General features: G+C 41.8%; 1 protein-coding gene across 9 annotated transcripts in view; it reads left to right on the top strand.

The window, feature by feature from the left end:
- The window catches only part of NFIA (nuclear factor I A), a gene marked incomplete at its 3' end in the record, with an annotated part of 358,370 nt that overhangs the window by 252,668 nt on the left and 82,919 nt on the right, over nt 1-22,783 (top strand). For all 9 annotated transcript variants that reach the window (XM_080801176.1, XM_080801173.1, XM_080801175.1 and 6 more), the window contains 2 exons: nt 2,197-2,314; nt 8,654-8,781. In XM_080801176.1, coding sequence (XP_080657302.1) covers nt 2,197-2,314; nt 8,654-8,781 — 246 coding nt within the window. The remainder of the gene's footprint in view (nt 1-2,196; nt 2,315-8,653; nt 8,782-22,783) is intronic.

The raw sequence follows: 22,783 nt of genomic DNA, 5'->3' as shown, positions 1-22,783 counted from the left end.
AAGTGTATGTGAATTTCAGAGCTTTCCATTTCTTAGCAGTGACTGTTTTTATACAATGACAGCTATGATTAAGGTTTAGCTGTTGCTAGTAATCAAACAACTAAGTGTTTATTCTTAGATATTACGTATCCCTTCCTACCTTTCCTCAATTCCAGACTCTTATTATGGTACCACAGTTCACCAGTTGCCCAAGCTGTAATCCTGGGAATCATCCCATACACTCCCTTTTCTGTTATTATTACACTCGAGAAGTCAACACATTTCCCTGAGTTTATCTCCCAAGTCACTTACACTGGGCTCCCCCTTTTCATCCCTTGAGTTCAGACCCATTTCCCCCCTTACCTTTTTAAAATGACTCCACTGGCCTCTATGGTTTTACTGATTACATTCTTCAACGGCTACTCCTTTGTCCCCCACGCCTATCTTCATGAGAGGATGATGTTTCTAAGTTATGAAGGCAAGTTTGGTGATACATTCTCATGCTTTGCTGCTTCTCCTTTGACTACCAGTCAGTTCATGTGACCAGTGCTTACTGCCTGCCTCCTGGTGTCAGGGGTTATAGTAGATGCTGGCAGTATAACCCCAGTGGTCTACAGTTAGGAGAGTGTGACAAGCACTTCAGTAGCTCATAAACTTGGGAATCTGCTGGACTTAGAGTCATGTTCCTTAAAGAAATTCACGTTCCTAAAGACCCTTCGTAACCTGACCTGAACCCTCCCATCTTTTCTCCATGTACTGTATATTTCATCACACCGAGTTATCAGAAATCCAGTTTTCATTTTATATTCTCTCTCCTTTATAAATGCTGTCCCCCCTACCTAGCATGCCTCCATTGGGTGATTCCAACTTGTCCTTTTAACATCTTCCCAGGCACCATGTTTTCTGAGGTCCTCTTACTCCCAGAACCTCTCACTCCCCATCTGGGTTAGATACCCACTTCTATGTGGCCATACCAATTTAAGAATAACTCTAGCAAAGGACTTATCACACTGTGTTGAAAATAACCTGCCAACCTTCCCTCCAGAGCTGTCCAGGGCAGGGACTGGGTCTTCCATCTAAGCGTCTTCCGCACCCAGCACAGTTCTTGGCAATAGCAGTGATCATTTGTTGAAAGAATAAAAATCCCTGGTTCGTGAGATTCCTAATTATCCTTTCTTCTTATGGATATTAGCCTCTATTTAATTTATTTATATATCCACTTACATGGGCTTAACTCAGAAACCAATGCCTTGATACAATAATATATGAATCTATTGCTCCTGCTTTTGCATAACCTTTCAAAGGAAGAGGTTATTTCCACTCATACAGCTGCACCACTAACTTTACACAGAGTTGTTTTATCAGATTGGTAGGTGTTATTTATTCATTCAAAGATATCTATGAAGCTACTACTGTCAACAAGGTATCTGGAGGGTCCAGGTCTTAAAAAAATAATACAGGGAATGACATCTCACACAATAGTCAGCTCTGAAAATCACATACAATCAATTATCTTTAACGGTCTCTTAAGCCAGACACTGGAAATTCCTGTATATAAGTATGTTCTTGGTGAGCCTTACAGTGTCTGTGTGGCCGTGACTCTCTACCTTGACAGTGTGGAAGCAGAGACCATCTGTAAATAAGTGGGCATGGCCGTGTTACAGTAAAACTTTATTTAGAAGAAGTGTGGCTCAGGAACCCTGGGTTGAGGACCCTGCCTCCCAAATAAAGTGGAGGTGTGTGTATGCACCGAGGCGGTTCAGAGTAAGAGATCACACATTTCTCATCGCAGGAGATTGGGAATGGGTAGCCCGGAAAGATGAATTTGCAGTTCAGAACGAATTCCAAAATACGAATGAGCGAAAGCAGTCAGGATCAGGCAAAGTTAGGAAAGCCCAGAGAATGTTCTGGCTGGTCGTCCAAGAAAAGTGTCAGAGCAAAACTCGGAGGTCTTTTCCTTAAAAGCCTCCGGGGATGTTGCAACCTTGGTCACAGTTTGCCATTACAAAAAGAGAAAAGACGAAAGGTACATTATAAAACAAAGTCTTTCTGGCATAGACAGTTTTTGTTCTCAACATTCTTTGGAGGTCAGAGTTCATTACTGATTATTTTGGATAAGCTTACTGTATAAATTCAGAAATAAAATGTGTTATATGCAACACTGATGTATGCTGTCATTGATCTTTTATTCACAGAACATAATTTTTTTTTTTCTAGCACCAATAGCTGCAGGAACTGGCCCAAATTTTTCTCTCTCAGATTTGGAAAGTTCTTCCTACTACAGCATGAGTCCAGGAGCAATGAGGAGGTCTTTACCCAGCACATCCTCTACCAGGTAATTTGATGGGTGACTCTTGTAGTTCCACACCTTCATTTTGACTCTGAGCCTGGAGGCACTTGCAATGTGAGTGTACTGGTAGCAGATACTAGAGAAGTGTGTTCAACCCCAACAGACTTTCAGTCTTATTGGGAAGAGAAAGCAAATGCACATGCTGCAGAAATATACGTGTGTGTGTGTGTGTGTGTCGGACAGTGGAAAACAATGAGCTAAATTGTATGACATAGGCCACAAATAGTTAAGGAAGACTTTATCCAAAAAGACTGACTTGCGTTCAGCGGTAAATGTTGGTTTCAAGTTGGCAAGGTGGGAGGGAAAAGGAATAGTATCTGGGTGGGCTGAAGACAGGAGCAAAGCCTAGAGAAAGGATGCATGGTAAACACAGCATGTTCTCAGCAGATTAAGGACAAGTTTGACTGGGGAGAAGGCATGTGTTTTGGCTTGTTTGGCAAAACGTCGACACTGGCAACACCGGTTCCGGTCCCAGTGCCTACAGCAGACATTACAGCGTCGTCCCAGGGCGTTTGCCCCCGCAGATCTAAAAATCCAGGCTATTGGAGCTGTCCTGCGTCGCAAAACCCACTTGATATCTAGGTGTGTGGTCACAAAAGTGAATGTAGTCTTGTGGCAGGGCGGGGCTGGCTCATAAAGTCTGTTGCCCCAGGAGACCTTTAAAAAAAGTAAAGCTGGAAAAGCACAACCAGATAAGGATTCCGGGGTTCTGGATCCCCTTGAGGTCACAAAGCCCAAATCAAAATGAAGCATTTTGCAAGATCCTGTTGCCTCTAGATAACCGGTACCAGAAGGAAAGGGATTAGGCATTAAACCCACAGTATTCTTTTACAAATTGGCTTTAGCACTGGACTGTGACAACAAAGAAAAGAATGGTGCAGAACGATCTTTAATGTTTGTGTACTTTGCAGAAAAACGTTTCACAAAGGTATATTCTCCTTTCAAGCAAGCCCTGGAGTTTTATGATTTAAAACAATGGCAGATTATAGAAATTTTCTTTGGTGGCGACTCTGCCTTACCTTGACTTTATATATTTTAACCAGCATTACAAAAAGAAAGAAGGAAAGAAAGAGAGAATCCACTTCGTCATGACGAATACCTTGAAAACAGTTAAAGACCAGTTATTCCCTAAATATAACCGCCAGATCGTACGCTCATCTTTCATGTTGTTTAAGGGTTCCCCTTAGTTCCGTATAGTATTGGATCCTCAGGAAAAAAAAAAGTCTGAAATCCAAAGTACATTTATAATGAAAGAATGAGATTGTGAACACATTCAGGTGTTAATACATTTTGAGGATTTTGAATGTTTGCTGATGGAGGGGACATTGTGCGTAACTGCACTCAGTCAACATGAAAAAGCTTTGCAAATACTTGTGGGCAGTGATTAATTTAAAAGTTGATGGGCTGTTTGTTTTTCATATGTGTGCTGCGCATGTACCATGGACGTCCCAAACAGTCCATGTTTCCCCTCCTCTCCCGACCCCCCATCCCCGTGCTTTTGATTTCTCCAGCTGTTTTGTTGCCTTTGTTGTGATTCTGTGAGTGGAAACCTGGTTTTTAATGTCATTTAAAAGGCTACTGTCATTCTCATATTCTGCAAATAACTAATCCTGATAAGGAGCTAATTATAAACAGCAGCAGTAGTTAATAACTTGGTAATATGTTTGTTTTACTCTCATTAGGCTCTCCTAGGATGGGTTTTTTTTTTTTTAATTATTCTCTAAATATATAGACTCAGCAGAATTATCTGTGTACAGGTTAGAAAATGTGCCCAGAAGAATATCGCGGATTTACATATAGAAAAGTTCATCAACCAATCAATATTTGTTCATGCCAGGCCAATATTAATCGGTCACTTGGTCTGCAGCAGACACTGTATTAGCTGCTTTACATCCCAGATATGATTTAATCTTCACAATACTTTTACCATGTAGACGGTGTCGCCAGTTAACAGCAGATCAACCCAGGGGCCAGAGAAGTTGAGTGACTTGCCCAAGGTCACAGAGCTAGTAAATGGCACAGTCTCCATTCAAATTCAGGTGTGCTGGAACTTTAAAAACATGATATTTTCGCATTCGATCCTCTTAGGAATGGGGCTTACTCTTTCAGTAAGGAATGATAGAACATGAAGCCCCCTAAAAGAAATATCTATTATCCCTATTTTTCCTCGGTTCTTAGGGTGTGCTACTTTGAATTACTGTTACCATCTTTGAGATTTGTACATGTCCTGCCTCCCCATCTGGATGGTAATTCCCATAGAGGACAGTGTGTAAATGCTCCAATTTGGCAACAGACATTTTTTTTTCCCATTGTATTTTATTTTATGTTATTTCTTTTCAGTGTTCCAAAATTCATTGTTTATGCACGACACCAGTGCTCCATGCAATACACGCCCTCCATAATACCCACCACCAGGCTCACCCAACCCCCCACCCCCCTCCCCTCCCACAACAGACATTTCTTAACAGGGACATTGTCCTAGGCACTGTGAGTATAAAATCAGATAAGATGAGCCTTACAGTCTAATGGTAGAGACTGACATGTAAATGGAAGTTTTCAGTTCAGGGTACTCTGAACACTCAGGAAAGAGTCATTTTGCAGATTTGTGGGTGCAAGGTAAGGCTTCCATGCTTTGCATATCATCAGAATTAAACAAGTATTTAGAATGGAGGTGATAGTTTACCTTAATTTCTAGGTACAATTGCTAGGAACACAACCAATTCCACACGCAGGAAGAGATGGTGTGTCTCTCCTCAAAAGAGTACTTAGCTTTCTCTTAGGTAGAGATCTTACTAGTACTTTCTTATTTTCCTCCAGTGTTTCTGGGAGAATTGAATCAGTGTGTTAGAAAGTCAAGAGCAAGAAACCATAATCAATGACCGATTCATTTCTAAGTTAAAAGAAAAAAAATAAAGGAGATGGATAGTCATTAACTTCAGTTCTGTACCCCTTGGTGGTAAACATCTCTAAAATCACAGAGGGGGTTGTGTAAAAATTGGGATAAAGTATACTTTTTTATCCCAAAGAACTTCATCAAGATAAATCACCTGTCAGGTTTGTGAGGTCAGTAAACTTTGTCTTGGAAGCCTTCACATGTCCATCCTGGCACCTCTAACTTGCTTCACTCCTGGATATTTTCTCTCCTCCATGCTGTACCTCCACCCTCCAGACATTTATTATCAACCTCAGGAAAATCCTTGCTTTCAAACAAAGGCGGGAGCTAATATCTACAGACTCTCACCTTTAGGATTAGCAAGTACATGAGATATTTGTGTTTTATTAGAGGACACCAAGGAAATCAAAAACTTTAGAAACTCAAAAAAATATTAATAACAGAAGAATACCAGCCACAGAGTTGGCCTTTTGGGTTGGATCTCAGTGAATCGTGACACTTGAGCTAATGCCTGTCACAAGTACTCATATGGCTGTTTCTAAGTCAATAGCCCAGTTCAGCAGTTTTTGAGTATCTGCTATTAGCCAAACATTGTGGTAGGCACTATAAATTTAAAAAAAAGAAGAAGAAGAAGAAGAAGGTGATTTCCCTACAGAGCTCACAGTCCCATCAGAACATAGAGGTCTTGCCTTTTATTTGCCAGGAAACATAAGGGAAATATTTATATTTGTTTTAACATGTATTCTACCAACTTCCAAAATGGTTTCAAGTGGCTTTCAAGTTTTAAATACATAAGGTACTATATTGAATATAGATAGAGAAGCCAGAAACCATATGGGAAAATGGGAGAGATTGTTATATCAGGAGCCTGATCCAAGAGTTGTACCTTACATTTAATCCTGAGATTCCTGGTTGCCAAGGCAAGAAGGGGAAGCATGAAGTTATAGAAGCTGCATTTTCTGATAAAAGGAAAGAATAGAAGTTCATGCAAAGAGACTGTATTTTTTTCTGATTTTATGTATTGGAAGGAATTTTTTGTGAACATCCTTCCGTTAAAAAAAATTTCTAGGGGTCGTCTGGGTGGCTCAGTGGGTTAAAGCCTCTGCCTTTGGCTCAGGGCATGATCTCAGGGTCCTGGGATCGAGCCCCACATTGAGCTCTCTGCTCAGCAGGGAGCCTGCTTCCCCTTCTCTCTCTGCCTGCCTCTCTGCCTACTCGTGATCTCTGTCTGTCAAATAAATAAATAAAATCTTTAAAAAAATTTTTCTATTCGATGTAGTTTCATAAATTATAGAAAAGTTCTCCAAGTGGCTATTTTTCATTGAACTTCAAGGAAAGCCAAGCAAAGAACATAAAATACGCTATTAAAGGTTTTCCTTTGGGTACTAAGCTAGCATGCTACAGATATGTTGCTTTCCTGTGGTCTGGCTTTAATAAGACCAGAACTTAAAGGCAAAGCATACTGGAATACCAACTTTAATGATTAGAATTTCTTGTGTTACATTGGGCCCTCCACATTTTCTTATTCGAATTGCAGCCATCGCCTCTTCACTGTCTCACTGCTCCTAGGATCCATCTCCTCCTTTTTGCTTTGCTTTTCCAAAACCGCCATCTGCACACCTACAAGAGTGGACTTCCTGAAATCAGCTCTGATGTCACTCCCTGTTGACGCTTTCTCAGGGAGTCTCCATGGCCAATAGGATAAAATCCAGATTTGTATCATCTTCTATCACCTCCACCCCCTTCTTTCACTCTGACACAGCTGGCAATTCTCGGCATGTGTCGCACCTTCCTCATGATGTTGCTTCTGCCTGATACGCACCTCCCTCCTGGGAGCCATGTTCAGAGTATCCGATAACCTGTGTGACGCGAGCGTACTGATTAGAACGGGTGCTGCTCTGCCACCGGGCTCAGGCTGAGTCCTGGAATGCCCCAGATGCACACGACGTTAGTCCTTTAGTTTGTGCATCATGAGGGCGTCCTGGGGCAAAGCTGGTGTGGCAAGGGTGGGGAAACTTGAGATGGTGACACTTTGCCAATTGATAAAGAAGTATTTTAGAATCTTGAAATAAAAATGGCTGCCTGAGTGGTGCATCAACCAAAAGCCAGCCTCTCCATGCCCTCTTCTTCCTTATGCCTGTCTCCTTGACACTCACTCATACAGACAGCTCAGGAATTCTGTCGGTCGGGACGCTTTTCCCAACCTCCCATGCATATCATTGTTTTCTTCTTTCATTAAGAAATCTACTGTGTCCTGTATGTGCTTTCATCATAATACCTACATTTCTCTTTTGCACAATTTTATTTGCCTCTGCATCTCTATCTGCTGGACCGTGAACTCCATGGAGACAGGGACCATGTCAGATGCATCTCGATATCCCAGCATTTAGCACAGCACCTAACACATAGAAGGGACATAGCACGTGTTTGATAAATGAAAACATATTAAAAAGTCTGTACCCTGACACACAAGGAAGAGATTTCCCAGTGGGCACTCCCACTAGGTATGAAATCTATTCATTCTGGTAGTATGTTAGTGACATAATCAATTAAGACAATTAGAACATATTAGCAACATGGCATTTCACTGTCTTTTCACTCCTGAAGCCTCAACTTGGGAGAAAAATTCAGTCCTTCAACTAGAGGAAATGCTGGAAATTTCTCAACCATACCTCTCAAAAAAAAAAAAAAAAAAAAACCGAAACAAAACAAAAACAAAAACCCAGAACTTCATTTTGGTGACCTCTGTGTAGGCATCAAAAGAGGAAGGGCATAAAAAGGATTGGGCCATTCTTCCTCAGAGGGAAATGTACTCCTTCCCCCTATTTTTTTTCTCTTTGGATCATTATATTTGTCTCTAGCATCTCCATCAGAATCTGGACTAGGGCAGCTACACAGCAAATATTTTTTGAATGAACAGATCCAAGTGGAAGGTGAGAAAACTTAGGGAAAAAAAGAGAGAGAGAGAGAGAGAGAACCAATCCAAGCTCTTCTAGAGGGCTGTGAACCCCTATCTCTAGCCTTCCTGGAGTGCCAGAGGGATTGAGTGATGTGTTGGGACATTGTGGCTGGCTAGGTCCCCACTGCTGCCTGAGGAGACATGAAATGCAGTCTTCCTGCAGACATTTCAAGGTGGAGATGGGAGCAGGAGCCAGCCCCCAGTTCCTCAAAGGAGAAAGGAACAGGATGTGGCAGCAGCAACTTGAGGGACAATAAAAATCAAAATCCCAGACACTTGGAACAACACAGACCCAAGACTTTGTTCCACATCCAGTGACTCACTCAACTGAACAAGAGCCTAAAAAGAGTCCTAGAGCTACACCCGAGTTGCCCAATTGCTTCCTCCTTTGGCTTTCTTTCCACCAGAGATGCGCTATCCAAGAGAGGTGGTTTGGATGGCTTTTAAAACATGTCCCCATTTGTTATTTCAGTTCCACAAAGCGCCTCAAGTCTGTGGAGGATGAAATGGACAGTCCTGGTGAAGAGCCATTTTACACAGGCCAAGGGCGCTCCCCGGGCAGCGGCAGTCAGTCCAGCGGATGGCACGAAGTGGAGCCAGGTGAGCAGGGCGGGCACGCGGGCGTGTGGCCAGCACGCCCACGTCTAAAACACGCGTGGGGGCCGTGTGCGCCTCAACGGAAGGAAGCTGGCTCATGGCGGCCGAGCCTTCCACACGAACACCTGTTCCTCTCTGACGGCTGCTTCCGCCAACGGGGGTCCGGGAGCACATACAGCTGAACTGAGGGGCTGTCAGAATGGGCCGTGGCACTTGACTCTTACATACCCTCACCTGCGCTACAGTCCCAGATGCATGTGCCTTTGCTTTTGCATTTCCCCTGAGTGCCTTTGGGGATTGGCTTTTGGGGTTATCTTTTCATAATCTTGGAGAAAAATCTGTCACCTCTTTCAGCTGGATGGCTAATCTTGGAAAGGAGAGGAGGGTCCCAGTGCTACAGTGTAGGCTTGGACTTTTAGAAAATGAGGAGGTGCTTAAATGTGTTTTTGGGTTACTGGGTATCGCCGTGAGCGCTTTTCTGTTGAAACGGAACAACCACCTTTCTGTCCGTCTCTAGTGAACTAAGCAAATGTTGATGGCTAGCCTGACCTCCCGGGATAGTCTAGCTTGGCTCTGAGTTTTGAGAGGAATGTGAGCAATTAAGCTAGCAGAAGCTTTTTGAAACCTTTCTCCATGTCTAACCTCCGCATGGACAAGGGAGCATCTTCTCATGCGCCTTCTTCAATCTGCGAAGCCACATGGGTAGAGAGGATGGGGTGTGGGCTTTGGAATAGAGAGTCAGAGTGTAATCCTGGCTCTTGCTGCTGCTGGCTGTGGGGTTGTAGGCAAATGACCCAAATTCTTTGAGCCTAAGTGTCTCCATGTTCATAATCTGTCGATACTAATAACTCTTTCAATGCTCTAGAGAATGAAGTAAGGTAACATACACAACCCATCTAAGAGTTATACCTACCTAGCTCCGAGGAAGTTCGAAACAAAATGCTTTCTGATCCTTCTTCCCCCACCTAGGCCTCAGAGGGATTGCTTGCAAGAACAGACAAGCACCAAAGAGATTTTGGAACTAACCCTTTTGTCTTCAGATCTTTTTTTTTTTTTTTTTAAAGATTTTATTTATTTACTTGACAGAGAGAGAGATCACAAGTAGGCAGAGAGGCAGGCAGAGAGAGAGGAGGAAGCAGGCTCCCTGCTGAGCAGAGAGCCTGATGTGGGACTCGATCCCAGGACCCTGGGATCATGACCTGAGCCAAAGGCAGAGGCTTAACCCACTGAGCCACCCAGGCGCCCCCTTGTCTTCAGATCTTAATACCTCTCTCTCCTCCCTGACATATCAAAACACAATCCTCACAGGGAATGGCATGAGAGAGATTTTTGGGGCGATAGAACTGTAGTGTATCCTGATTGTGGCGGTGGGTACAAGAATCTATACATGTGTTAACATTCACAGAAGTGGATACCTTCCATCCCCCAGCAGTTTTATTGCATGATAATTAAAAACAAAAGAACCTCAGGCCCCACAGGCCGAGTCCTTTATCTTGCTCCTTCTACTAAAATGCACAAGTTTCATTTTGTCTTGCTTCTACTTAATACTCTCACTCACTCATTCAGCCATCCTCACTGGGAACTTTCTGCCTGGTCCTGGGAACTGAAGGGTGAATGGGAAGGCTCTGGCTTTGGCTTTCAAGGAATTCAGGTTGGGGGTGGGACACAGATGTATCAGGAGATCATTACATGGTGATAGTTGTGGAAGGACAGAGATGAGGACCTTGGCCTCCATCTTCTCATTATTTTTAATGATTACCAACACAGCAGTCAAGGTGTGGTGGATCTTCTAGAAAAGTCACACACATCTGCTTCGCAACACTCTTAGCTCACGCCGGTTCACCGAGAGTACCTAAGAAATAAAGCCAGGCCTAAATGCAGATGAAAATGCTGACTCCCCATTGCCTCCAACAGCATCATCAGCAAGATCTCAGGATAGTGCCAATGAAAAGTTTATGTGCTATTAAAAAATTAAACTTCTTTGAACCCTTTTTAAAAGGCTAATTAGAGTTCTAGCCAGTTTACCTGCTTCATTGAAACTCAGAATCGAAATATATAGGTTTGGTACATGGTGCTTGAGTGTTGTGTTAATGAGGTTTTATACACAGTGAAGCTGCTTTACTGTGTTGATGTACGTGAAGCCCCACCCCCACCCCCCAGACTCTTCTCCGCGTCCTTAAGTAGGTATTTTGGCGGGGGTGGGGGGCATATTGGGGGCAGAGGGAGGCAGGTTGAATATAGGGTACTTTGACCTAGTGACTCTTTTTTTCAGAGTAATTCTTTTCCAGTTTGCACCTTATCAGTCAAATGATCATAAATTTTAACATCTGAATGCCTAGATCCTTTGCAGTCATTAAATAATGAAAGTTTAACGGCCAAATTCTTTTTGGGTAATGATACTATATATGCGGCATAATAGAGAAATCCCCCACAATTATACTGTATTCTTGGATTGACTGTCCATCCGCTCTCTCTATTGCATCACAGAAAAATGCAGTTTCATGGTGTACGTGTTTGGGGTTGGGGGGAGGACAGTGGATACATTTACAGTTGGCCATATTCAGCATAGAAAGTCATAATTGAAACAGGGCCTGAGGGGACATTAAAACTCAGCCGAAGGATGTTGTACATGTGCCTGGTGACTTTGGTGTCATTAACTCACACCAGCCATTTTAAATGGATAATTTATGCCGCCAGATGGTTCTTTTTGGGGATTTTCCATCTAGCCCAATCCCCTTTTTGGCACAGAGAACACCCTTATGTTGTTCCCACACTGATCCGGGCCTGCATAGCTTTTCCCTGGGGGTACAGTTCATTGAGTAGGAGGCTTTTAGTGGTTCCCTCATGTAAATTACCTTCAGAACATGTTGGGAGTTACTTATACTGAATGCACCAGCAGCCTCTTGGTTGCCGACAGAGGGGATAATTCCCTCAAACAAATGCGAAAGGATACTTTGTCCATGCCTCCGATGTGACACAGGAAGCACGGCCTGTCCTGACTCCTCACTCAGAGAGCTTTGCATCTGTTTACCTGCCCTCAAATGCTTTTTCGGGACTCCCGGCCAAAAGAGGGCCGAAGGTGGCCAGAGGAGACAAATTTCCTTGAGCAACAGGAAGGCTTTGGAAAGTAAAACAAACCAGACATGCAGTAAATTACATGGGCTCTTTCAAATGTCTTTTGTAGTATCCTGTTCCCCATTAGTTTATCTCAGCAGTTTCAGTGCAGAGCTCTTATTATCTGGGAAGAAGGCATAGGAGATGAAAGATGATGTTAGTTTAAGAACATCAGACAACCTCAGGCTGACTTTTGCTTCTCTTACAATGCTGCATTTGTTCCCTCCACTTAGTTTCATTTCCCAGTTATCTCAAAACTGGGTTAGATTCGAAGCTTTGAAGCTAATCACGCACTGATGAAATGAGTCCTGTGAAATTCTATCAAGCAAAAACTCACATACCATCAACTCTTGTTTATCTGTACAAATGAATAATTACAGAGAAACTCATAATGCAAGTAAATAGGAAGCCAACAGGCGCCTCCGTGGGCTCAGACGCTGTGCACGGTGCTTCCATACACGTGGTAGAAACTGCAGTTGCGATTGTTGGAGTACCTTCTGTATACCAGGATTTTGTGGGTTTTTTTTAAAAATTACCCTGAATTGTGCAAGACAGAATGGAATGATCCTGCCTCAGCAGAGATGAAAACAGAATTGTAAAAGGTTAAGTGACTTGTCTCGGGCCACACAGATAGTAAACCTGTGGATCCAGGGTCCAAACTTGAACGTAAGTCTGAGTTCAGAGGTTAAGTTTTATCTTCTATGCTCAGTAACCTCTTTACCGTAATGCTTATGCTTATAATTGAAGATCTCATGTCCTGGGCTTGTACTGAAATTAAAAACATAACAATAAAGACGAAAAAATAACTCAACAGAAAGACCTGAAAAATCCCCAACTTTTCTTTATCCCAAAGCCTTGTCGTGTAACCGAAAGCCAGAGAAGAAGTGTGGGTTATTAAACACACATAGGACACAATAAATGAGCAAATAGTGTTAACTTTTAACTGAGCAAATAGTGTTAACTTTTAACTGAGTAAAATGTTAATTTTTTTTCCCATTAAATCAAGTCATCTTCAGCATTCCGATCTTTGTTCAAATAAGATGTCAATCAGAGAGGCTCCCGGTGATCTAAAGACTTGGTGTTTTTCTTCCATCATTGAATAATTCCTAACCTTGCTTTTCTTTCTTCATACCCCTGTCTACTGCTGTCGTCTGTGTTCTCTCTAGAGAATGTACACTCCATGGGCAGTGGGACTTAGTCTGTCTTTTTCACTGCTTATCCCAGCATCCATATCAGCATCTGGTTCATAATATGTACTCAAGAAATACTGATTGATTGACTGAGTGGAGCCTACAAAGCAGGGAATTTGGGGTGTTTTCAATAAACCTAAACAAAATTTGCCAGCAGTAATCCTCCCAGAATTGATGTTTGCTATATTTTCAATCCATGGACTCTTAGTTAGTCAAATCTAATTATTAACAAGTAGTAAGCCAACGACAGCTCAGGCTCGACCACGGGCCCCATTGACAAGTAATGGTGTACCAAACTTTATTACAAGTATTGTTCGCCTTAAAGGGTATGCCTTTAAGTGAATCAACCCTTTTTTTTTTAAGATAATACTTTTATTTTTAAAATTTTTTAAAATTAATTAATTTTTAAAAAGATTTTATTTATTGGGGCACCTGGGTGGCTCAGTGGGTTAAGCCTCTGCCTTCAGCTCAGGTCATGATCCCAGAGTCCTGGGATCGAGTCCCGCATCGGGCTCTCTGCTCAGCAGGGAGCCTGCTTCCCACCCACCCCCACCTCTGTCTGTCTCTCTGCCTACTCGTGATTTCTCTCTGTCAGATAAAGAAATAAAATCTTAAAAAAAAAAAAAATTTTTTTTATTTATTTTATTTTATTTATTTATTTCCCCCGAACTTTAAATAGGAATGCCTTTAATGTTTTTCTAGATAGATAAAACCCTAACCTGTTTTTTTTTAATTTTGTTATTCTTTTTTTATAAACATATAATGTATTATTAGCCCCAGGGGTACAGGTCTGTGAATCGCCAGGTTTACACACTTCACAGCACTCACCATAGCACATACCCTCCCCAATGTCCATAACCCCACCACCCTCTCCCTACCCCTGTCCCCCCCCCCGGCCACCCTCAGTTTGTTTTGTGACATTAAGAGTCTCTTATGGTTTGTCTCCCTCCCGATCCCATCTTGTTTCATTTATTCTTTTCCTACCCCCCAAGCCCCCCCACGTTACATCTCCACTTCCTCAAATCAGGGAGACCATATGATAGTTGTCTTTCTCCGATTAACTTATTTCGCTAAGGATAATACCCTCTAGTTCTATCCATGTCATCACAAATGGCAAGATTTCATTTCTTTTGATGGCTGCATAGTATTCCATTGTGTATATATACCACATCTTCTTTATCCATTCATCTGTTGATGGACATCTAGGTTCTTTCCATAGTTTGGCTATTGTGGACATTGCTGCTATAAACATTCGGGTGCATGTGCCTCTTTGGATCACTACGTTTGTATCTTTAGAAACCCTGACCTATTTTAAAACAGATCAGAGGAGGTAGCACACTCACTCATTGACTTGTGCAGTGTTGAGTTTCACTGCTTGAAAGAATGCATGTTCTCCATCTCTCTCCCTCATCTTCCTCCACTTTGAGTGCATGAAGAATGACTGATCAGTATACCTCAAGTCAGACCAACTCATTGAATCTTTATTAAGCTCTGACTGAGTGCAGTTTGAAGTAGGTACAAAGATGACTCTATCAGGTCCCTATCTTCCAAGGGCAAATCACATTTCCTCAGTTGTCAGCCACTATCTGTAAGATGGGAACTGTTGTTTCCGGTCCATCTCTGTCAGAGTTGTCACAATTAAATGAGGTAATGAATTTGAACTTCCATTCCAAGTGCCAAAGTCCTTTTCTAAAGTGAATGTTCTCTAATCGTGTGAGGTGGCATTAAGATTATATTCAGCTAATGGTGGTTGAAAGGAGACAGGTTTTAATCCCTTGGAAGTAAAAGAGGAGAGTTGTTCAGTCTAACTGGAGAATTCAGGACACTTTCCTCCAAAGGCAGCCATGGAATGAGGTGTCCGCTGGAACCCAGAGGAAAAACAGTCACCGACTTGAAAGTGAGACTTGATATTTCTTAGTCTTTTCATTATTAGTGTATATAAATTCAAGTGTTCTTCCTGTATCTTTCTTCCTGAGTTGCAAGGCAGCTTTGTGGTTGCCCTGTGAACCTTCTCATGCTTTGTTTCCCAAAAGCGACTCTGTTAAGGGTCCATCCCCCTTCACAGATTACCGAGTGGCACCACTTACTACATTTGAGACTACAGCTGCACCAAGCAAGTACGTTTCCGTGAAGTTCCACAAGAGGTTCAGATCATTTTTTTTTAATTGTAAAAAAGCATGAAATTGGGGCACCTGGGTGGCTCAGTCGTTAAGCGTCTGCCTTTGGCTCGGGTCATGATCCCAGGGTCCTGGGATCGAGCCCCGCATCCGGCTCCCTGTTCAGTGGGGAGCCTGCTTCCTTCTCCCTCTCCCACTCCCCCTGCTTGTGTTCCCTCCCTCACTGTCTCTGTCAAATAAATGAATAAAATCTTTTAAAAAAAAAGAAAGAAAAGAAAAAACATGGGATTATAGGACTTTTGGTGAAATTCAGTACTCTCCTTAAAAAAATTTCAGGAGGCAAAGACTCCTGAAATTTTCTTCTGAGAAAAAAAAATATTCAGAAATAGCATGCCTTCCTTCACACCACGATTGTCAGACCTTCTGAACAGACACCATTACATCAGCCAAGACGTCAGGAGTTCTAAACAGTTCAATGAAGAGTTTTTAAAGTCAGATTTGATAAATAGTAAGTTTAGTTATAGTTCTCTCTTTTAAAAACTTTCAGTGATAAACTTCTTTCGGAGATAAACTTCTTTCCAAAGACTAAGTGGTCTTCATTTTTGAAGGTCAAGATTAAGCAGTGTAGTAACACGCTGTCTGTTCTTCCCATGATTGTTAAGTAAAGAAGGACATTTTTAAAAGGCATTTGTAAAAGAATATCTTTGTAAACATCTGGTCAACCACTGGCCTGAGACCTTTAGACGCAGAGTTCAATGTCACCACTCCTGGGAGCACAGTTGGATTTTGCAGGCTTCTGTTCATTCATTGTCATTTTAAATACCACATATTAGGTTCACTTGGATTCCCAACTCTGCTGGTCCTAATTTGACCTGCCAACCGTCATTCATCAATTGTAAGAGTGGGGGAAGTTTACCAACTTAAACTTGTAGCTGCGACTCAAAGGAGGAGGCCCATTATCAATGCCAATAAAAAGGCAGCAGACTGGTAACAATAGTACATTGATCACAGACACTCTGCTGCACTAGCATATATTAGGGACAATGATTAAATCTCCCACAGTCTCCCGCTGTAATAGAAATAGTCGCTGTTACAGAACACTGCCGTAGGATCAATGTCTTGGCTTTTCTTCTGCATTTATGGAGCAGTGGGAAAGCATCATTCTGCGACCACATTCTCTTCCATTATCCCTTTAGTATTGGCACCCGCTCATTAGAGACTGGTGTACCAGAGAACACTGGGACAGTAGCAGGCGGGGGTGGGGGGAGTGGAAGGGGTGCTGTGGTTTAGGGACCCTCCTTCATCGGAGACATTTCATCCCAACAAGGGTTTATGGCAGGAAAGCCGTGTCACACAGCAAGCCCTCTAACCACCCTTCCCAAGTGTCCTTACTTTCTTTATCAAAGCTGTTTTCATCAGGCCAAATAAAGGGCCTAAAATAACCTATTATAATTGGGAGTCCAGAAGTTTCCCTATAAAAAAAAAAAAAAAGAAATACTCTTCTCACCTATATATAAATATATTCTATACGAGAAAGCATCGTCCAGAAAATGACTGTTATATTCCTGCAGCCTGGTCTAGTACCTGGCACAGGCTCTCCATTCAATCAATATTTGTTGAATAAATAAATAAATAATAAGCTGGAGACCACACATGTCTGCGCTCGCCCCGTGAGGGGAGCGAAGTGTTCAGGAAGCGGAGCGCTGCGTACATTTGCTGTGTGAATGAGTGCAGCCCTCTTGCATCAGAACCCAGATGCACAGTCTCGTGAATACAGAAGCGCCCCGGAAAACAGATGCTGCATTTCAGCTGGGCTCATCTGAGTGCAGAAATTATCCAAATCTCCAAATTGTTAATTTCATGTTTGAAATTGAGGCTGTGTAAATATTCCAGAAAGGAGGAAGAAAGAAATGGAGCTTATACCTTGGATGGAGACGGGGCATCTGCCCTCCCCTGTCCGCACCTCCGTCTTCAGCCCAGCCCCAGTGGCCTCAGTTAGTAAAGTGCTGGCTCGTCGCATGGCCTCGTGTAGCATGCCGTGGGGAGGAACCATACGGCGAGGTTTATTCCAGCCACACCAATCTTCTGGGCTCGCTCGAGGAGGGAGAAAATAGGAGTGAAATAAAACATACCATAAAGAGGGAAATGTACAAATTAAGAATCACAGCTCTATAATTCTTATATTCTGCCGTGAACCCCAGCCTGCCTGGGGACTTGAGCGGACTACTTCTCTAATTTTCATTTCCTCATACGTAAATGCTGGGGACAGTAAAACAGCCCAGGCTGTGTATGGTATTGCTCTGACATGATCAAATAGAGGTATATAAAAGTAGGAGCTACTATTTCTTAAGTACCAGCTGTGTGCAAGGTACTGTGCATAGCCCCAGACATAGGGTATTTTTAAAATAGGTAAAGTAGGGGCACCTGGGTGGCTCAGTGGGTTAGAGCCTCTGCCTTCTGCTCAGGTCATGATCTCAGGGTCCTGGGATCAAGCCCTGCATCAGGCTCTCTGCTCAGCGGGGAGCCTGCTTCCCCGCTCCTCTGTCTGCCTGCCTCTCTGCCTACTTGTGATCTCTGCCTGTCAAATAAATAAATAAAATCTTAAAAAAAAATAGGTAAAGTATACTTCATAAACCATAAAGCGTTATACAAGTACTATATATCTTTATGTTTTGGTAAATATTTGAAAACTCTGAAGTGCTATATGAGTTTAAGATATAAGCATACCTCATTTTATGGTGCTTTGATTTCTCGCCCTTCCCAGATACTGTGTTCTTAATGAAGGTTTGTTGCAACCTTGCATCAAGCAAGTGTCTTGGCATCATTTTTCCAACAGCAGTTGCTCACTTCCTGTCTTGTGTCATATTTTGGTAATTCTTGCAACACTGTAAGCTTTTTCATCATTATTATATTTGATGTGGTGTTCTGTGATCAGTGGTTATAAGTTGCAAGAAGTTCAGATGATGGTTAGCATAGTAATAAAGTATTTTTAAATTAAGGTACATGCTTTTTTTTTTTTAGACATAATGGCATTGTACACTGAGTAGACTATTGCATAACTTTGATGTGTACTGGGAAACCAAAAAATTCACTTGTCTTGCCTTTTTTGCAATATTTGCTTTGTTGTGGTGGTCTGGAACCGAACCCGCGTTATCTCCGAGGTACACCTGTATGTGAAGTTAAATGGAAAACATAGTTACGAATCTGTGTCTATTACATGCAAAGCACTGTGCAAGGTGAAAGAGGGAAAAATAAATAAACCAAGACAGACTCTGCCCTCAAAGTGTTTACAGGCAGCAAAGGAAGGAGGGCTAACTGCTTAAACAAGCACCCAGTGGCTACAAGAAACACATGAGTAGACTAGGATTCGTCCAGGTCAGGAGTTTATTCATTGGCTTGGACCACCGCCCTCCACCGTATCTGCTTGAAAAAGCTGGTGCATTAAACATTCCATTATTAAAGGAACATTAGTAAAGGCTAGTCCCTATTTCCTTCCCTTCATAATACCAGCCTTATCTTTCTTTATCTCTAAAAAGCCTGTAGAAAACCAGTCAGTATGCTAGAAAACTTTCAGGAAGTGTGCAAAGCAATGTCATCTGACTCCAGCCAAAGATCTTTCTGCACCCATGGATTCAAATCCCCCTTCCTGAAACAGAGTGTTCTGATCTGTGGATAATGAAATTGGGCAGAATCTAAGCAAATGTTTACTTAGAGGAAATATAATTACTCTGAACTGACATTAAATTCACCAAAGGGAAAAATAACCAGAAGTTATAGTTGGAAGAGAAGAAACAAAAGAGACAGGTAGATGGGCAGGCAGATCAGACTTACCTAAGAGTTGGCTATGCTGGTTTTCCTGTATCTAATAAATTTTATTATCTAGCATTATTAGATATTTGTAGAACTCAAACAGAAGGCAATTTTAACCTCATTTAAGAAAAAAAATTCTTTAGCGTTCTTACTTCCTCTCTTCTGTAAACAAAATGTAGGTATTTCGTAGACTCAAATAATACCACAATTTGACTAACAAAGATAAATTGACCTATATTTTATCGTTGGAATGCTGCTGAAATTTTAAACATGTAAGTGTTTAAAACTGATAGCTAATATTTATTGAGCACTTACTATGGGCCAGACATAGTTCTAAGAGAGAGTGGGGGTGGATTTAATTTTAAAAAATGATACAGGTCAACAATAAATCTATTTTCAGACTTATTTCCCTCTCTCATAGGTTTTTATATTTTTCCCACATACTGATTGTTCTATTTAAGTGGGAAACAACAAAATACAACACCATTGGCTATATAGGAATAAAGTTTTCTCTTTTTTTGGCCAACAGTGTCTTCAATAAAGTAGCTTTTTAATACTCCAGAATAGGGGCTTTATATGAGGAATGGGGAAAGAGGAAGACAGAAACCTCACTGCCCATGCAGAACTCAAGGGTCAGTAGCTTTTCTGCCTGTGCCATGTGGCCATTTCTGTTGCGATTGTGAACATCCCAATGGCTTTCCTCCTCAGCAGAGGATTACAATAATGCCTATTTATCCAACTGTATCCATCCAAGGATTTCAAATACGTCATAAACTCATCATTAATCAAAGACATGGCACCCATTTCGAGATGATGGGTGAATTACATCCTACAAGATTACGAGAAATGCTCACATTGGCATAGTAAATCAGGGGCTGTTTCCTGATAGATTCCTGAACAGCACAAGTCCTAAAATGGAGAGGGTTCTCTCCAGCACTGAATCACGAAGTGTGTCTCTTAAATAGGAGAAGATGTCGGGAATAAAAAATTTTGTCACTTTATGTCACAGCATCACTTAACCTTGATGAAAACTTAAACCGCGATGGAAAAACTGAATCTGTTGAAAATACAGTGAACGGGCTTGCCTCCTCAGAGTCAAGTATTACCGACCTCCCTTTCTTGACAGTTTAAAACCCCTCTGAAATTGCCAGATTACTCCGGTTCACTCTGCTTCCTGGTTCTGTGGTCTGTTTGGAGTGAGGAACTGTGTTGTGATCGGTGCCTCCAGCCTGCTGTGGAGAACAGGCTTTCCCAATAGCTGTGAATGCTCGGTGTTCTTCCAGAGGCTACTCCAGCCCTCCCAGGTTTTCATGTGCTCCACACATCTCACTGCCCTTCATTCTGAAGTAATGTGCCAATCTTTTGTGACTATATGTAATGAGAGGTAAAGTTTTCGTGTGCGTTGTTGGAAATGCACTCAAGCCGTTAGAAATTCAAGGAATGACAGCCCAGTAGACATTTCTAATTGGAAATGTCCTCTGGAATAGCAGATTACTCTGCCTTGTTAGGTTATCCCAACCCAGAAGTCACTCCACCGTGATTAGCTTCCAAGATGAATGAATTCGAAGATATCAAGATTACTTACGACTCAATGCCAGTCCGAATTTGCCATCTGCCTTTCAGCCATTTCGTGAACCCAGTGGAAGAGAGGCTTTATCAAAATGGCCGTGCAACATCTCTTCTGTTTTAACACTCTGTAGGGACTGATACAAGCAGCTCTTCATGTTCTTATGTCAAAATACATATGTAAGGATTAAAAGTAGTATGGGTTGCGTAAGAGTGCTTTTCGGGGCCAGTAATTCTTTGATATTTATCACTTCATAGTGGTGACACCTGCTTCTAATTTTAAGGGTTCTCTTTTCAGTGGGTGATTTCTTTTTTTCTTTTCAGAAAAGAAATCTTATCCTCAAAAGACTTAACTGGTAATTTTTCTCCTTTTGATGTGCTTGATATTTTTATGAGTTTGTCCATCAACATCGAAGCCTTAACATGCCTTTAGCTTTAAAAAAAAAAATCTTTATAACACATAATCGTTATATCGGGTTACATAAATTTATGTCCTCACCACACATTTGGAGACTTTTTGAGAGATATAATTTGTTATAAATGTCATTATTTGCCACTTGGACTACTTGGTTGTTGTCTGAAGTTGACTAAAACCGTAGAAATAAATTCTGCCTTGTGGGAGGAGTTTAGCCACTTACATTCAGTATACATCTTTGGTTGTTCTTTACATTCAGGGACCCAGTTGGTGACAACTGTCATTTGAGATTGGTGAGTGGAAGGGGAAAAAAAAAGGGAGAGGACCCTAGTTGTGTCTGTTTAGACACATATGGAAATAGTCTTTCGGTTTGAGGGTAGCCAGCCCACTTGTAGAGCCCAACATGGTTTGCTTTTCAGTTTTTATCTTGTGTAAAGACCTTTTCCTAATAGATGCTGGATAAAGTTAATTATACGAGTAGAAAAAGCTGCAAAAGATGGTATATTGCTAGCAACCCATCCTGATTGGCCTGTGGGGAGTTGTCGGTATAAAATTGGATCCTTGTGTTGGGTTCCAAAAAAAAAGGTGTGAATATGAAGGAGAAGTGCTAAATCATGACTCCAGAGAAAATGTCGGCCACGAGCAGTTTTTAGTCTAAGTGAAAACCAAACTTTAGGATTTGGACAAATAAGACAAGGAGAAAAAAGCGTGAATCATTAACTCCAATATAAAAGCAAATGCTTTTGTATTGGATTGGTGATCAAGTGTCACCAAACCTAAGGGAAGACACTCAACCAAGACTGTGACTGAATGGAACCAACTCGTTGACTTAATTGATATGAAGAACTTTTGCCAAGTATTTACCCTTCGTGTCAGATAAGTAATTTTTAATAAAATATTTCCAGGATATGAAGACAGTTAAGAAAACAGCACGGTTTTTAATCACGGCACTCATAAGTAAACGGATCTATCATTACGTTGTCACAAAGAATGACAGTGAGTAGAAACATGGCGCTAATCCCTCTCAGATAACTATTCAGTGTAATTAGACAGACACCGTCTCTAGTGCTGAGTGTAGCGTTAATCAGGCGAAGTGCAACTTTACACAGAAATTTCTTCTTTTCTGGTATGTCATTGTTAAAAAAAGAAACTGTTTTGTCAGATACTGGTTCAGAATGTGATCTATGTAGCTGTGCACAGCTACTTCCCATTTAAATTTTTTTTTTTAAGATTTTATTTTTATTTATTTGACAAACAGATCACAAATAGGCAGAGAGGCAGTCAGAGAGAGAGGAGGAGGCAGGCTCCCCGCCGAGTGGAGAGCCCGATGCGGGGCTCGATCCCAGGACTCTGGGATCATGACCTGGCCGAAGGCAGAGGCTTTATCCCACTGAGCCACCCAGGTGCCCCCCCTTTTAAATTTTTATTTCGTGTTTTAGCGGCATTGAAGAACAGTGTGGTCCTTTTGCATCCACGGGGCTGCCTTGGAAGTTCGTGGTTCATTTTGTTCTGCATAATGAACATAACTTGAAGTGTTCTCAAGCTTTGAAAGGAGGACCTGTTGGCTCATCTCTCAAAAATGTAGGCGGAACTCTCGTAGAGAGAGGTTTCCCTTATAAAGAAAGGGCCAGGAGTTTTCTGCATTTGATAAGAGCTCAAGAGAGATTCTCTTTCTGTGAAAAATTCCATGTTGAAGTGATGAAACATGTTGCCCCCTTCCAGCCTTTTAAAAAAAAAAATTTTTTTTTTCCTTTTGCTGTGTAGTGTCCGGCTTGAACTATGAACTACTGCAT

This window comes from Martes martes (assembly GCF_963455335.1).
Source record: "Martes martes genome assembly, chromosome: 4".
Classification (NCBI taxonomy): Eukaryota; Metazoa; Chordata; class Mammalia; order Carnivora; family Mustelidae; genus Martes; species Martes martes.
The sequence above is the reverse complement of the archived record's forward strand: the minus strand, read 5'-3'. Positions and strand labels throughout refer to the sequence as shown.